At 39.8% G+C, this 14,450-nt stretch overlaps 2 protein-coding genes across 2 annotated transcripts in view; both read right to left on the reverse strand.

The window, feature by feature from the left end:
- LOC142463853 (uncharacterized) overlaps window positions 1-8,928 on the reverse strand; it is a 36,721-nt gene extending 27,793 nt beyond the window's left edge. Inside the window, exons 1-18 of the mRNA XM_075566666.1 lie at window positions 8,828-8,928; window positions 8,287-8,503; window positions 7,126-7,251; window positions 6,795-6,912; window positions 6,205-6,343; window positions 5,879-5,989; window positions 5,671-5,740; window positions 5,282-5,419; window positions 4,918-5,082; window positions 4,459-4,553; window positions 3,978-4,104; window positions 3,314-3,569; window positions 2,963-3,015; window positions 1,762-1,862; window positions 1,241-1,392; window positions 919-1,057; window positions 559-666; window positions 201-380 (exon numbers count right to left, since the gene is read on the reverse strand). Of these exons, the coding sequence (XP_075422781.1) occupies window positions 201-380; window positions 559-666; window positions 919-1,057; window positions 1,241-1,392; window positions 1,762-1,862; window positions 2,963-3,015; window positions 3,314-3,569; window positions 3,978-4,104; window positions 4,459-4,553; window positions 4,918-5,082; window positions 5,282-5,419; window positions 5,671-5,740; window positions 5,879-5,989; window positions 6,205-6,343; window positions 6,795-6,912; window positions 7,126-7,251; window positions 8,287-8,503; window positions 8,828-8,926 (2,394 nt within the window). The 5' untranslated portion in view covers window positions 8,927-8,928. The remainder of the gene's footprint in view (window positions 1-200; window positions 381-558; window positions 667-918; window positions 1,058-1,240; window positions 1,393-1,761; window positions 1,863-2,962; window positions 3,016-3,313; window positions 3,570-3,977; window positions 4,105-4,458; window positions 4,554-4,917; window positions 5,083-5,281; window positions 5,420-5,670; window positions 5,741-5,878; window positions 5,990-6,204; window positions 6,344-6,794; window positions 6,913-7,125; window positions 7,252-8,286; window positions 8,504-8,827) is intronic.
- Window positions 8,929-8,960: 32 nt separating this feature from the next.
- LOC142463854 (mucin-2-like) lies at window positions 8,961-12,850 on the reverse strand. Its single transcript, XM_075566667.1, has 7 exons — window positions 12,838-12,850; window positions 11,591-11,638; window positions 11,037-11,147; window positions 10,768-10,830; window positions 10,301-10,562; window positions 9,318-9,432; window positions 8,961-9,110 (listed from the first exon to the last, which is right to left on the reverse strand). Exons 1-7 carry the CDS (start codon window positions 12,848-12,850, stop codon window positions 8,961-8,963), a joined length of 762 nt encoding a protein of 253 aa, XP_075422782.1.
- Between the last annotated feature and the right edge of the window lie 1,600 nt (window positions 12,851-14,450).

Here is a 14,450-nt window from a genome sequence, read left to right on the forward strand (position 1 = left end):
TTGTACAGTAATGTTTATAGTGAAGAAAAAAGCTAAAATAGGCAAATGTCTTCAAATTTGCTTTGTGAACACTTAGAAATCTCTGAAATATTGTTTGTTCACCAATTACCTGAGAAAGTGCAGATGCAATATGCTATAATTCTCATTATGTAATCACTATTCCATCCCTGCATCACTATCTTGGTTTCACTGAGCCTTACCTGGAAACTTGGCTCCAGCTTGATAAAGATACTTGTCTTCTTGTCCCACACCACAACCAGTCCATTCAATGCTTCAATTACCATGTAGATGCCCATTTGATGCACCTTGTATGGTATATATTCTCCAACATCCCTTTTTACCACCTCAAATTTATCCTCCCCAAGTATCAGCTCATTGTTCTGGAAAAAAAATAAAATGTGATTTGAGAAGCCTTATAAGAAACAACATTTCACCTTTAAGTTATAAAGGAAGCTTGGTAATCAAAGTAATATTAAAAAAAAAATTGTAAAATGTATATCATATGTTAAAAAAAAAGGCCACTCTGTCTAAAGGGTTATGTTCACAGATAATACTTACTCCCAGAAAGATCTTAATTGATTTGGAACAGGTGGTCCCTGTGGTACCACATGGGATGTTCTCGGTGATGACTCGGAAAGTGCCTTTGGCGTCACCTTTGCAGAAGTCCTGGGATTAGAAGAACACAGGTCAAGGTTCAGAGATGTCCATACAGATACCCGTACACCAGGATGAGAAAAGTAGCTCAAAGGCGTTATGGTAGAGTAGAATATTACAGGCTTTCTCTGTTACACATTAATGACTGGATTTCACACTAGTATTTACAATGATATGTAAACCAGTTTTTTTTTAAAACTATTAAGAAATCAAATACAATATAAGTAATCTACACTTGAAGGGAAAAGAACGAGCGGCATTTACTTGAGCCAAGGTATATTCACAGTCTCCATTGAAGTTGAATCTCTTGCTGTCAAAGGTGAGGTAGTGTCCATCTCCATATACAGAACAGGTGCCCAGACACGTGTTACTGGTGCATTTCCACATTCTGTTTTTGCAGGTACTGGAGGGAAAGAAAATGGTTCTTGTGCATGAAAAAGATAAATACTGCAATCCTGTCTTACAGTGCTTTTTTTCCGCTGTAATATTTCACTTTTTTTGCCAAAGGATTCTATTACTATCTGACCTATTCTATAAATAAAAACAAATAATAATGATGTTTGGGGTGATGCCTTCTAGTTCTCACCAGGTGTTGCATTGGACTCGGATCTCAGAGCCTGGTTTGTAGACTTCATTGTTGTGTATGCATGGGCACTGTTCCTCACGCACGCAGCTTCCATTCCCATCAGCCACCAGTCCATTGGGGCACAGGCAGCCGGACACACATTGGGCACTGTACTGTTGGGCACATCAAGAAACAATGTTTTCTTTCAAAAATCAAGGAAACACATGTAGTGTGAAGAAAACATCAATTCACAGAACTCAAAATACATTTTACATTATAGTAATGTAGGTATGTTACTGATTGTGTAAGTATTGTAAAGCACCCCCTTATCAAACAATTGTTTGTGCACTCCTGGCTATAGCAGGTTTATCAGGGTGGGAGGGGGTAGTTGCTACCTTTTTTTAACAGTTGTAAGCTACTTGTCAAATGGGTAATAAGTCAGCAACTAAAGGGGGCATAAGCTAATCATTTGGGTTTGTTTAAGTTAAAAATGGGTTCTCTTAACATATAAAGAGGTTCTGCACATCTTTAGGGTAACTTACACAGTGCATGTCAAGGGTCTGGCAGCTCTTCTGGCACTCTGATCCCTTTGTGCCGGCGTTTTTGTTGGTGCAGTCAAAGTAGATCATGGGGGCATCACACACTAGAGGATAGAAGAACTAAGGTGTTTACTGGAATAAAACGCTTAGTTGAATATTCATTCATGACGAGTTACCAATTGTAAACCCATGTGAGAATTTGCAGTAGATCACTGTTGAAGGATTTGCTCAATTTTGCACTATTGAAGAAAGAGCCTTGATATCGGCACATGAACATGCCTCATTAAAAGTACAAATTGTTTATTACTCGCTTTTCACTAGCGATTTTCTGCTACTATTTCTTCTCTGCTGAACACCAGCAGAAACTGTTGGTAGTGAGAGAACGGAGAGGGGTAGAGTGAGAGAGAAGGTGGGAGAGTAAGAGAAGGGGGGGACAGTGAGGGAAAGAAGAGTGGAGGATAGTGAGTGAGAGAAAGGAAGGGGAGGAGTGAAGGGGGTAAGAAACAGTGAAGGGAGTAAGCGAAATAAAGAGGGGGTATGTAGGGGAGGTGCAGGTGAGAAGAAAAGTATGTGGGGGAGAAGCTATTGAGGAGGTGAATGTGGGGGGAGAAGCTGGTGAGGAGGGAAGCATATGGGGAGAAGTTGGAGAGGAGGGGAGCATGTGGGGAAGAAACTGGTGAAGAAGGGATCTGAAGAGGACCTAAATAAAGTGTGTGGCCCGCGAAGCTTACCAAGCTTGCAAAGTGGCCCACCAGACAGAATAATTGCCCACCATGCTGAAGATAATTGTTTTGCTTTTTTTTATGTGTTAGATACAGGCATAACCCAAATTAACGTACGGAATGGGACCGGAGCATGAATGTAAAGTGAAAATATACTTAAAGTGAAGCACTACCTTTTTTCCACTTAACGATGCATGCACTGTACTGCAATCCTCATATACATGTATAACTGATGTAAATAACGCATTTGTAACAGGCTCTTTAGTCTCCCCGCTTGCGCACAGCTTCGGTACAGGTAGGGAGCCGGTATTGCTGTTGAGGACGTGCTGACAGGAGCATGCGCGAGCTGCCATTTGCCTATTGGACGATATGTTCTTACTCGCGAGTGTAATTAAAGTGAGTGTCCTTAAACCGGGGTGTGCCTGTATAGATGTAGAGAGTTGTTTTTGGAGAAGGTGCAAGTAAAGAAGGGATCCTTTTACCTTTCGATTGAGGTTGCTTTCCAATGCAGTCCAGTTTTCCCAGCGTGCAGGTGCTGTAATATAATACAGAATTACAATAAACATTGGTACAATAAAATATATCATCTGAAAGAGAGACTTTTTTTAATCTTAAAAAGTTAATTGCAACAACTACTATGAAGAATTCTCATAGTGGTTCCATAAAAGGCATTGACGGGAATAGTGGAGTTCAGGACTAATACAGTCACAGTAACTCTAGCCTCATAAACTATATACTGTATAACCATAACATAGAAATATACTGTACAGAAGGTTTTATTTCACTGTAATGTACATGAAATGTGGAACAGTTCCATAGACAAACTTGCTTACCATATGGCCTTATTCTCGTGGATTACTTCTCCTGGTGGTACCGCTGTTCCCTTATAGAAACAAGGACAGGAAGAAGGAAGAACACACTTTCCGCTGTCATCAAGGTAAGTTCCATTCTGACAGATGCAGCCATCAATGGGGACAAAGGATATGTCACAAGTGATGTCAGGCTCACTGAGGGAGCGGCAGGTGGGCTGGCAGGTGCTGACGACGTAGCTGTACGATAGGGACTTTGGGCAGGTTGTGGTGTATGATTCTAGGGTTTAAACATAGAGACGGGTTTAGACTATGTGCTAGATTATTTCCCAAGACACATGCACATTGTTTACTGTCTCCTACTCCTCCAGATAATTCTTAGATTAGAAGCTCTTCAAGAGGAACTCAACGTTCTTGTCAAATTGTTTCTACATTACTTGACGCACAATATATTCAGTGTGTGGTGATATGGCTAAGCTTACATGTATTTTGTTCTAGAGACACAGAGGCTAATGTTCAATCTACTTTCTAGAAAGAACAGGGCAGCATTTGCAGAGATAAGAAGATGAGATCCCTACTAGACTATAACAATATTACATGATCTCTACCCAACAAAAGAGGTTTAATTAGTCAATTGTTCTGAAAATCTGCTCTCCGTAAGTAGAACAATAATATCTCAGAAACTTACTGCAGACATTCGTTCTCCATCCCTTTAGCATGACTCCTGCCTTAGAGCAGGCATGGACGTAGGACGAGAGCGCTGCACACATGCACTCCTCACTTTTAGCACAGTTGCAAGTATCAAACATACAGTTCTGGAGAGATACAAAGACACAGACTTTATTAGAGATCTGTACATGCAGCACCTGAGAACTGACGATGTTATAACACTGTCATTAAAACCTTGCCATCTGCTGTTTTTGTTAACGCCCCAACCTGAACGCTTGTTGTATGATATAACACACACATATCCACTGGCAATGTATATATTCATCACCAACAGAAAATATAACGTGACACATTTTCCTTTCTCGTCACTGATACAACCGGTCAATAGGATTATTGAGAAAAATCTTGTTGTCCATCTTCCTTTTACCTCTCGTCAGCAAACATTCTTTCAAAAGCCGAATCAGGTTTTTAATAAAGAGGTATAGAGAGGCATATCTTACCTTCTGGTAGACAGCAGGATTCACTTTCTGATGACACTCAGCGAAGGGTCCTTTCGTGTCAGATACCATTGCGCACCAGTGTGTGGCGTATTGCTCTGTAGACAAGGCATGTTGGAGTTAGTACAACATTTACCTGGGCGGTCTACATTTATTATAAAACAAAAAAAAACATCATCGATATCTGAGAAGGAATAATAATAATGTGAATAAAATACAAAGTCTACCCATGATCTGTGATAGGGGGACAGAGAAAAATCATACACGTTTTATGTGTAAAGATAGTAAATTAATTCATATGTTCCCCCAAAAAAGAAACAATTGATCAAACTACTGTATAACTTGTTATATGCTTAATTTCACCACGTAAATGTTTTTTGCAATCTATCCCTTCCACCCTTAGCCTCTTTCCACGTGTTTGAAATGTATTTATCGCATGTTTGAATTTGAAGGCTGACCTACCATTTTCAATACTGAGTGAGCATGGATTCTCAAAGCTGTTTTTGACATTTGGACAGTCAGCCTGGGTCTTCCAGGTGTTGGCAAAGGATGAGCCAGTCCCTTCAATCACCCCACTAAGAACTCTAAAGTCATCAGCTTGAATGTTGTTGAAATTGCCACAGAGACCTGTGAATGGAGGAGCACATAGAGGTGAAATTAATTTACCTACAGAGAAACAGAGCATGAAGTCAATGCATTGTCAATACAAATTTTCAACCTCGCAATATGCTTGGCATGTCTCGGGTTATTTTTTTTAATTCATTCAGTTGCATCAAAAAACATATGTTATGGATTAAAACATGACAGTGAAAGTAAAGATCCGTACCGCAGACGTGATTCTTGAAAGATGGATCCACAGTAATATAGATCTGCATAGTAGGAACCAGCTGGATCTGAAGCTGAATGCCGATTTTAGTCTGCACAATGATGAAGAATGTTGAAGGCTTGAAGATGGTGACACTGGCTGTGGACAACAAAAAATTGTTAGGATGAGCAGCATTGTGCTAAGCTACAATTTATCTTACTTGGTGTATTACCCTGGAACCACCATTGTTACAGCTAAGAGGCCAAGTCTTTTAAATATTGGATCCAATGATTAGAGAACAGCATCTGAGATCCATTAAGATATGTGCAAAAGAAATCCTGTCTTCGGAGAGGAGCTGACTACAGTGGCCATACAGTGTCTGGCTTCCACATAGAACAGGCCCAACTTACCCGATGAGACTGGCAGCTGGGTGTAGATTGAGTTCACAAAGATACTGCCACCAGATTTAATGTAGATAAGCTGGTGAGATAGAGTAAAATAATGGTGTAAGGTAGAGGAATAAAAACTGTGCCAAACAAAAGGATTGAGTGACCGTTATTGTTAGTTTACTTGTAGCTAAAGCATTATAGATCTCACTCTGCTTCCTGGTGCACTTACATCCTTTCCATCATTCAAATTGAGGGTGATACTCTTTAAACATGTCTCAGTGTTTGTCAAGCCGCATTGGCGCAGTTCTCCCAGAACGCTGAATTTGTTTCCGTCACAGGTCTGAATAAAAGGAATGAAACAAAATGAATGGCCATCAAGTCTAAGAAGTGACATGCTTGTCCTTAAAGAATATAAGTTGTCCAACATATAAAGGGTCAGAAAATGCCCTGCACCACCAGTACAAAAAAAAATTAAGAATTTAGTCTGCTTGTCTTATCGTTGGACAGTTTATAGTCTTGATCTCTTAGAACATCAAAATATTATCATCTGCTTACCTTTGAGAGCACATAGCTGCAGTCTCCATGGAAGGTGTAACGAGTAGCATCAAAGGAGGTGATATGAGATCCTCCCTCGATGGCACAGGTCCCCATGCAAGCTTTTTCAACACAGATCCATTTCCCTCCAGAACAGGTGCTAGAGATAAATATTAGTATTATGGCAGGAATTTACTGACATTGCTTCATAGTTATTTATTTTCTTATAAAAAGGGAAATATACTGTAATGTTGTTGTGGGAGAATAGGATCTAGAAATCCCTCAAATTGTGGTTCCACATAACGTATAAGCAATGCCAAGTGTGGTTAGGTATGAAATTAATAGGAAGCCCTCAACGATTGTTGAATTGCCATGCTGTCTTTCCTACGCAATGGGATGCAGTTGGTCTACATTGTTCTATGCCAAAGCATCGGCACTCATTCTACCAATAGAATAGAGCCAATTCCAAAAGGCGCCATTGGTAAGTCACAAAAGAAATGAAATAATACTATCTAAAAGCTTGGGAAGGCCGGATGTAGGCGACAAAATTACTTCTACTATTTCTAGGGATGGGTTCAGACTACTCAAATAAAAAGGCAAAGACAGTTTACCATGATTGGCATTGGGCAGAATATCCCTTGCCTGCCTTATAGACTTCTCCATTGTATGTACAAGAGCACTGATGCTTGGGGACACAGCCAGAGTTGTTGATGTCATCAAATACGGTTCCTGCAACATAAAAGAACGTAGATAATGTCACACAAATGTTTAAAGGAAAATTATAATGTATATCGCTTAACTATTCACATCATTTGATGTTTTTTATTTGAACCTCAGAAACATGTGAAGTATTTGCAATTTTACATGAGCTTTTGAAACCAAAAATGTAACCTGTTTATAATCATCTGCAATCAGTTGTTTTAGTGTCAGAGAAAACGTTACCTGCAGGACAGAAGCACCCATCAATGCAATGGTTCTCACAGACCAGTGAGCGCTCAGAGTTGGAGCAGGTGTTTGGACATGCGCTCCCACATTCATTGTACTCCATGTTGTAATTACATTTTAAAGCTGGAATAAACAAATAAAAATACCTTTTGATGTTTCTTTGTGTAAGCTGTAGACCCCACATGAAGCTGTTTAACTTTGTAAGACCGTATCTATAATTCCTACAGCATACTCTGCATGTTCTATAAACTAGAGACTTATTACTTTAATGCCGGATTCCCCAACGTACCAATTTGGGGTTTTACACAGCAATCCAGTGTTAACTGCCATCGACTTCAATGGCAGTTAACGCCAAGTGGGTCTATGCATCAATGTAGAGAAAAATGTGTTTTGACGCACTGCTCTGTGTTTTTAAACAGAGTTGCGGCACATGAAAGACATAAGCCACTATAGCTGCAGCCTGGCAGATTCTATGTTCCAAATACAATGGAAAGAGAATGACGCAAAGAGACCCGAGATTAGGATATACAGTATCTCATGATAATATGTGCACCATGTAATTCCTCCCCTACAGTCACTCCCCAAGTTGCTAACTACTGTAGGGCAGTTGGGACAAAAGTAGAGCAAAGTACTTTGATATGTACTGTAAGTACAAGATGAAAATGTACAGGTTTCTCACCGCAATTACCTTGATACATAGAGATATACCAAATAAGTAAACATGGGAAGGATGTTGATCCAGGGAGTAATCTGACTGCCAATATTTGTGGTCAGGAAGGAATTTATTTTTCCCCTTATGAGATATCATTAGATGAAATGTCACTGTTTTTTTTTTTTTTTGTTATCCTTCCTCTGGATCAATATACTTGAAATACTCATATAGGATAAGTAGCTGTCATCTAAATTTAGCATACAGTACTGTAGGTTGAACTTGATGGATATATGTCTTTTTTCAACTTCATCTATATAACTATGTAGCCCTAGATAAAGGTACGATACTCACATCAGCATTTAGTGAATCTCCCGCTTCCTGTGGTTTGTTATAGAATCCATAATACAGTAAATACCACAAAATATCCAATAAATAGAAATAATGTCATTGTCTACCGGTCTTCTATAGACAGATGAGTAATGAGATTAAGGATCTGTATAACTCACGGCACAGTTTGGAGGTTCTCCAGTTACTAGGGCTCCCTCCGGCATGAGCGCACTGACGTGAGTACTCAGTGAAGGTGTTACACAGGCAGAAGCCAGATGCATTCCCTGCACATCGACACAAGTCCTGCACGCAAGCGTCTATGTAGAGAGCTGGATCCACAATCCGGTTACAGGGTAAAAATGCGGAGTTGGTCAGGATCACCTCACATAATCTCCTCTGTTAAATAATTTACACAAGAAGGATAAGGTGAGGACATTGTTACGAGAGCAGGAAAATATAATATGGGAGCACAACAGTAAAAGTTAACAGACCAGTCAATTATAGCAAGATCTAGTCTACAACCATGTCCTATTCCAAAATATATTGTCACATACTGTTCTTCAACTTCAAGCTTTGAGGGAGTTTTGCCTCATTTGCAAAGGGGGGAAATTGAGCTTTGTACCACTGATATAATGGGGAATTGGAAATACTGTTAAATAGAATTGAATGTTGTGATTATTCACAAATAGACTCTGTACAGTATGATACTGTTATACTTACAGAGTCTGTACAGTTGTTTTGGGGGGCCACGGTCAGATCTTGACACATTTCTGTCGGTCCATTCATCTTCTGCATGTTCCCATACTGAATGTCACTCATTTTCACTTCTGCAAGAAACCACATACAGTAGCTGTTAGTTTCCTTGATGATTATTTATATGCTTTCTCAAACCCAACATGGAAATTGTCTTACTGTTTGTAATAAATTCATTGAAAATTGGAATTCCATTGAAGTCCCCACAAAGACCACAGGTCTGGTTGGCAAATTTCTTATCCAGTTCCAACTAAAAGAAGAAAAGAACGTTTAATAAAATGATGCCCCATTGCATTATGATAAGACATATTATAGCTCATCATGACTACTTAGGATATTTCACTGCATACAAAGTGTCATGAAAATCAAGATACAAGTTTGTTTTTCAGGAAGGAACAGCAGGGGATAGTTTGGTACAGCACTGGATTCCATTGGCATGGTATTTGGTGACAGTTACCAAGATGGACTCATCTTCATTCCACATAAATTCCAGGCCCAATTTGGAAATGACTCTGATGTATATTCCACTCCTATCCACCTGGACTCCTGAGAAAGTGTATGGCAGTTGTATCCTGTGAAGGAATAACAACATGATTTCAGAAAAAAGAGTAATACAACATATTTACCATTCATAACTATATTTTATGCTACCTTAAGCAATAACACGTTGAATGCTAATGAGAGAACATATATATATTCATAAAGAAATGTTAGTGCTCTTTAAACTTCTTTTCCCAGAGGTACGAATGAGTATTGTAATGCAATTTAAAATGATTTTATTTCATAGGAAAATAACAATGTGAACATTTAAGTACAGTATAGCATCTGTACCATATTTGTATTACCTTAGCCTAAAGGTAAGGGTAGGTGTGAAATATTGCATTTAGTTGCTTAGACACCTGGCAAGGGCAGATAGCCTACCAAAGGGGTCTTCAACTACTGTAGTTCTGCAAATGGTGAAATCAGAAAAACATGTAGAAATTGAAGGGCCACGTGCTGATTGTAATGTAATTTTAGGTGCATTTAAAGATTAACAAATTATTATATTTCAACCTTTTGCAAGCTTTTATCATCTGTACCATATGCATTAACATTACATTAACTCACAAGTGAGTTTCTCTGCACGTACTGTAGCTGTCTAAACAACTAGTATGAAATTAGAAGTATCCAAAGTAGGAGTTATTTGGCCACGAAAATCGCTCTGGGATGTACAGTAGTTACAGGTGAATCAAAACCGTGTCTGTTGAAGAAGACGTCACTTCATTCGCAATAGAGGGTAGATCCTAAACAAAGGTGAATAAATCGCCTTTGGGACCCCTGTCCTTTTTGTATGTCATGGTTAACATTTCTCAACAGTCACCAACACAAAAGTGGTCCACTTCTCATCCACTATTTGCACAATTAGATGAGTGGCACACTAAATAACAAGAAGCAACTCACGGGTGGCCATTGAAGGTAATTTTGTCACTGGTCAATTCAATAGAGGTTCCGTCGATCTTCATAATGATGTGACTGATGGTGGGAAGGTTCTTCACAATGGAACGCCTGATCTGAATGTTAAATTCTTCAAAGTTGCTTTTGCAGTTTGAAGCAAACAAGTAGTTGCATTTCCCCGGGTAGTGGAAGATGTCTCCATCGAATGTCTTGTAGTAGGAGTTACCCCAGGTACTACAAACTCGTCCATTGTGAGCAGTCGCACTCTCTGTAAGTCAAACAGTTGATCCTTAGAAAGTGTCCCTTATATCCCTCTGAATCATATGGTGGCACATGCATGAAGGTGGAATCTATAGTAGCTCCTAATAACCTTTGCGTTTGATCCACAAATTATTTCATTATTTGTTTATTAGTTTCTTATTCAGCTACAGTATCTCACATCCCTATCCTCTACCACGCCTAAACTCACTTACTTCTTATTACTGGAGCTGTTGTCGGTGCAATAAACGTCAGCTTTGAAGCTTCTGCAGGTTTATCTGCAGATAGAACATAGCAAATTAGGTGAGAACACATTTCCCATAAAATCCAAACACTAAACTTTTGTAAATGCTAGAGTTGAAAATAGTAACCATCCATGATGGCTATCGGAAAGGAGGAGGAGGAGTTTAGGGTTAGGATTCAAGGATGGTCCATCAAGACAAAAATGGAAACCAAAAGAAGAAAAACAAAACTGTCAACTTACTTTTGTCATAATCATTTCGTTGCTGATGATACCACGAGTTGTCAGCCTGCTCCACTTCTTCAGCAGCTTGAAATTCGTCATCTTGACTGTCATCGTAATAGTCATCATCACCTTTGGAGTGGGAGATTTCTATTAGAGATTTCTATTTGGGAGTGCTAATGAAGCTGTTATTGCACTCATTAACGTGTTGTGTTAACACTAGCGCGTTCTTTAACAGCTGTTCAGTTCAAAACAATGCCTAGCAGTTCAAAACAATGACTAAGGAGATAGCAACCGATGCCTTATTTACAGTATTATTTAGGGTGTTATTTCTCGATAAAGCGGGTAATAGCATCTGCTATATCTGTTTATTGCGAAAAAACAATGTTGCTTCCATGTAAGGACAGAAGTCATGTTTTCGTTGCGTTGCACAATTTTGGTTTATAATTTGTTGCAATGTATTCTTTAAACTGGAAAAAAATTGTTTTAATACAAGTTACAGTTAAGTACTAGTTGAATTTAAATGAACACATTTTGAAACCTAAATAGCACAGATAGAATTAAAGTGCACAAACCATAATCATCATTGTTCACAGCAGGATGTCCAGACACAAACGTTTGACCTGTAAGGAGAAAGGGACACCAATTCAAGCCCCCATATTGCACATTTACAAGATCCAAACTCTCACTTTCCAAAGGCTCTCTAATAATAAAAACTTACAATCAGCAATTCACTGCATGCAAAATGTGTTGATTAGAATTGGTGCAAGACCATTAGTGCAGAATTGGAGATCATCAATCTTATGGTGCAGATCAAATGTCTTGGATGACCACAAATAAAGCATAATTGTGACTTATTTCCAGAATCCTTATATAGCATATCTGCTAGACTGTAATTATATCATTAAACTTGAAGCACCTGGCACGTATTTTTAATTTGGGCAAATATTGTATTCCACAGGTAATTGTGGAAAAGTATGAACATCTGTTCAAACCAATCTATCTGCACAATGGTAAGACTTTCCTTGTCCCTATCTGTAATAGTGTCACTCAGATTATTTGCAATACATTTATGGTTCTCCACCCAACAGTAGAAATACACCATGGGGCTTATTCTGTACGGTGTGATAGCGCAGATCTCGTGCTATCGCATGAAAAGGAATTCCTGAATGTCCCTCTTCCTTCGCCTTTGGTCCTCCTTCCCTCCCTCCCTATAAGGCAATGCTTCTGGGGTCGATGAATTGTATTTTTCTGTTATAATGTATTACACTGTATATTGTTGGCAGTTGTTTATGGTGGGACACTGTAAGTGCTATTTCGTCACAGCAGCAGTATATTTGGCATTAATAAAATATATTTGGTCCTGGAACAGAACGGTATGCCCATTTTTGAAGGATGACTATATGGCGGGTTGACAAGACGCTCCAGGCTTGGCTGGGTCGGCGGGCTTGAAAGGCAGTTTCCACGTTCGGAGGTCCTTTGGAGACCAGGTTGGGTCGGCAGACTGTAGCTGGTGTTGGGGCACGGGATCCGTACCCTTTGGATTTTGGGCAGGCTTTGCCAGGCAATTCCCCTTTACGTGGTATGTTTGTTTATTTTTTGGTTATCATTTAAGATGTGGCCTTTCCTCCTAAACTGGTTTTGGTATTATTTATGGGAAAGGAGGGGGGTGGGAGGACCTCTCCTGATTCCAGGGTCATGTACACTCTACGTAACTTTATGCCATGTTTTATAAACCTAGAGGAATTTTATTTGTGCTAATTCCATGCATTTTTTTTAATTGATTTCCTTTGCCCCCGTCTTTTTAGTGGGAAACTGCTACATGCATTCATCATTTTATCAGTGAAGATGGACTGTCTTACCAGGTTTATCCAGCTTCTGAGACGGGTTTGTACTTGACGGCTTAAAGGAAGCATCTTGCATGTTCAGATTCCCCTGTACAGCTTCACGGGGGGAAAATGAAAAAATGTTGCTAAAAATAATAATCAAACAGAAAGTGCCACATATAGTGTAAGGACAATCTAATTGATTTGTGGGTTACGGAATTATACTAGTCCTCGGAGAGAGCGCGTAGTGATGCAGGTAACCTGCTGGCCCTTGTAATATAATCTATTACAACACTGTCTATGGCTAGACTTGGAAATGGATTAACATTCACTGGGATACAATAAACAAATAACTACACCTCTGAGGGGAAACCAATAAGGTAATTGATAGAGATGGGTCTACATACAATTCCTAATCCATACAGAGAAATACAATGTATAATAAAATAAAATGTGGTATATCAAATTGTGTCTACCTTAGAGAAACATACCCTTTCTCTTACCCTTTTTGTCTTCATGACTATAGAAATTGAGTGCTTACCTTGTATCCGGAGACAGGTAAGAACTGTTATGAGGGCAAATATAGGTATCCATATCCCCCTAAAAGTCCCCATTTTGCCCGCAGTTCAGTCACAAGGTACCAAACCTCAGAGTGTTCAGAGGAGGTATAGTTTCCTGAGTCCCAGCTGAGCCTTTTATAGAAGAAGCCCCAGCCTTCAGTCAACGATAGAGGACAAGCTCTGTGGATGGATATGGACGTCAAACTTAAAAGATACTAAGGCTGTTACAGCATGGATCCAGGATGTTTGTGTTCTGGTAGTTGGGTGAAATTTACCTTTTTGACATGTTTTGAAGGTGATTGTGAGGAGTCAATGACAGAGCAACTTGAACAAATGATAAATACTGTACATGTTTTCCTGAACTGGAAAAAATCTCAGGGCCTTTTTTAAATGATAAATACTGTACATGTTTTCCTGGACTGGAAAAAAATCTCAGGGCCTTTTTTAAATGATAAATACTGTACATGTTTTCCTGGACTGGAAAAAAAAATCTCAGGGCCTTGTGTAGCCAGGTCACTTGATGGCTACTATTCTGCCCTTGGGCTGGCAGTAAACCCTGGTACAATCAGGTTGCCAGTAGTTGATATGGGTTTTTCCCCCTCCTCCTTTCAGTACTTAAAGGCAGGACCGCCCTAAATTTGTAGGTTCTCCTTCCCCACTGAGGAAGGCAGGTCGCACAGTGGAAAGGCCTTCTCCAGTCCTCTTCCCTGCGGGGGAGAGTGAGTGTGGACCATACCTCTGCTAGAGAGGTGGGGAAGAGCTAGGACGGCTGCGGGTGCCCTTGGCCTGTAGTGACGGTCCAGGGACCATCATCCGGGGAATAGCTGAGAGTACTGCATCGGGCAGAACCTGCCTTGTTCCTGTAACTGTACAGAAGAGTAATAAAGCCGTTCCTGTGTGTACAGTATATACCTCTGGCCTGGTGCGTGACCTTACTGGGGGGAGAGGTAATAAGTTCTACCGTGGGAGATCACCTTCAGTTCCTGGAGCCTGCGGCAGATGAAGGTGATGCACTGCTAAAGAGATATGTGGGGTATGAACCCCAGAAG

The sequence above is a fragment of the Ascaphus truei genome, chromosome 12, assembly GCF_040206685.1.
Source record: "Ascaphus truei isolate aAscTru1 chromosome 12, aAscTru1.hap1, whole genome shotgun sequence".
Taxonomy (NCBI): Eukaryota; Metazoa; Chordata; class Amphibia; order Anura; family Ascaphidae; genus Ascaphus; species Ascaphus truei.

Bases quoted from the DNA above. Each gene is read 5' to 3' on its own strand.
- LOC142463854 (XM_075566667.1), bottom strand. The intron at 11,148-11,590 runs GTTTGTGCACTT...CCCACTCCAAAG, and splicing joins TGTGAACAATGATGATTATG to GTGATGATGACTATTACGAT. The intron at 9,111-9,317 runs GTAACTGTCACC...TTCTTCTTTTAG, and splicing joins ATGAAGATGAGTCCATCTTG to TTGGAACTGGATAAGAAATT.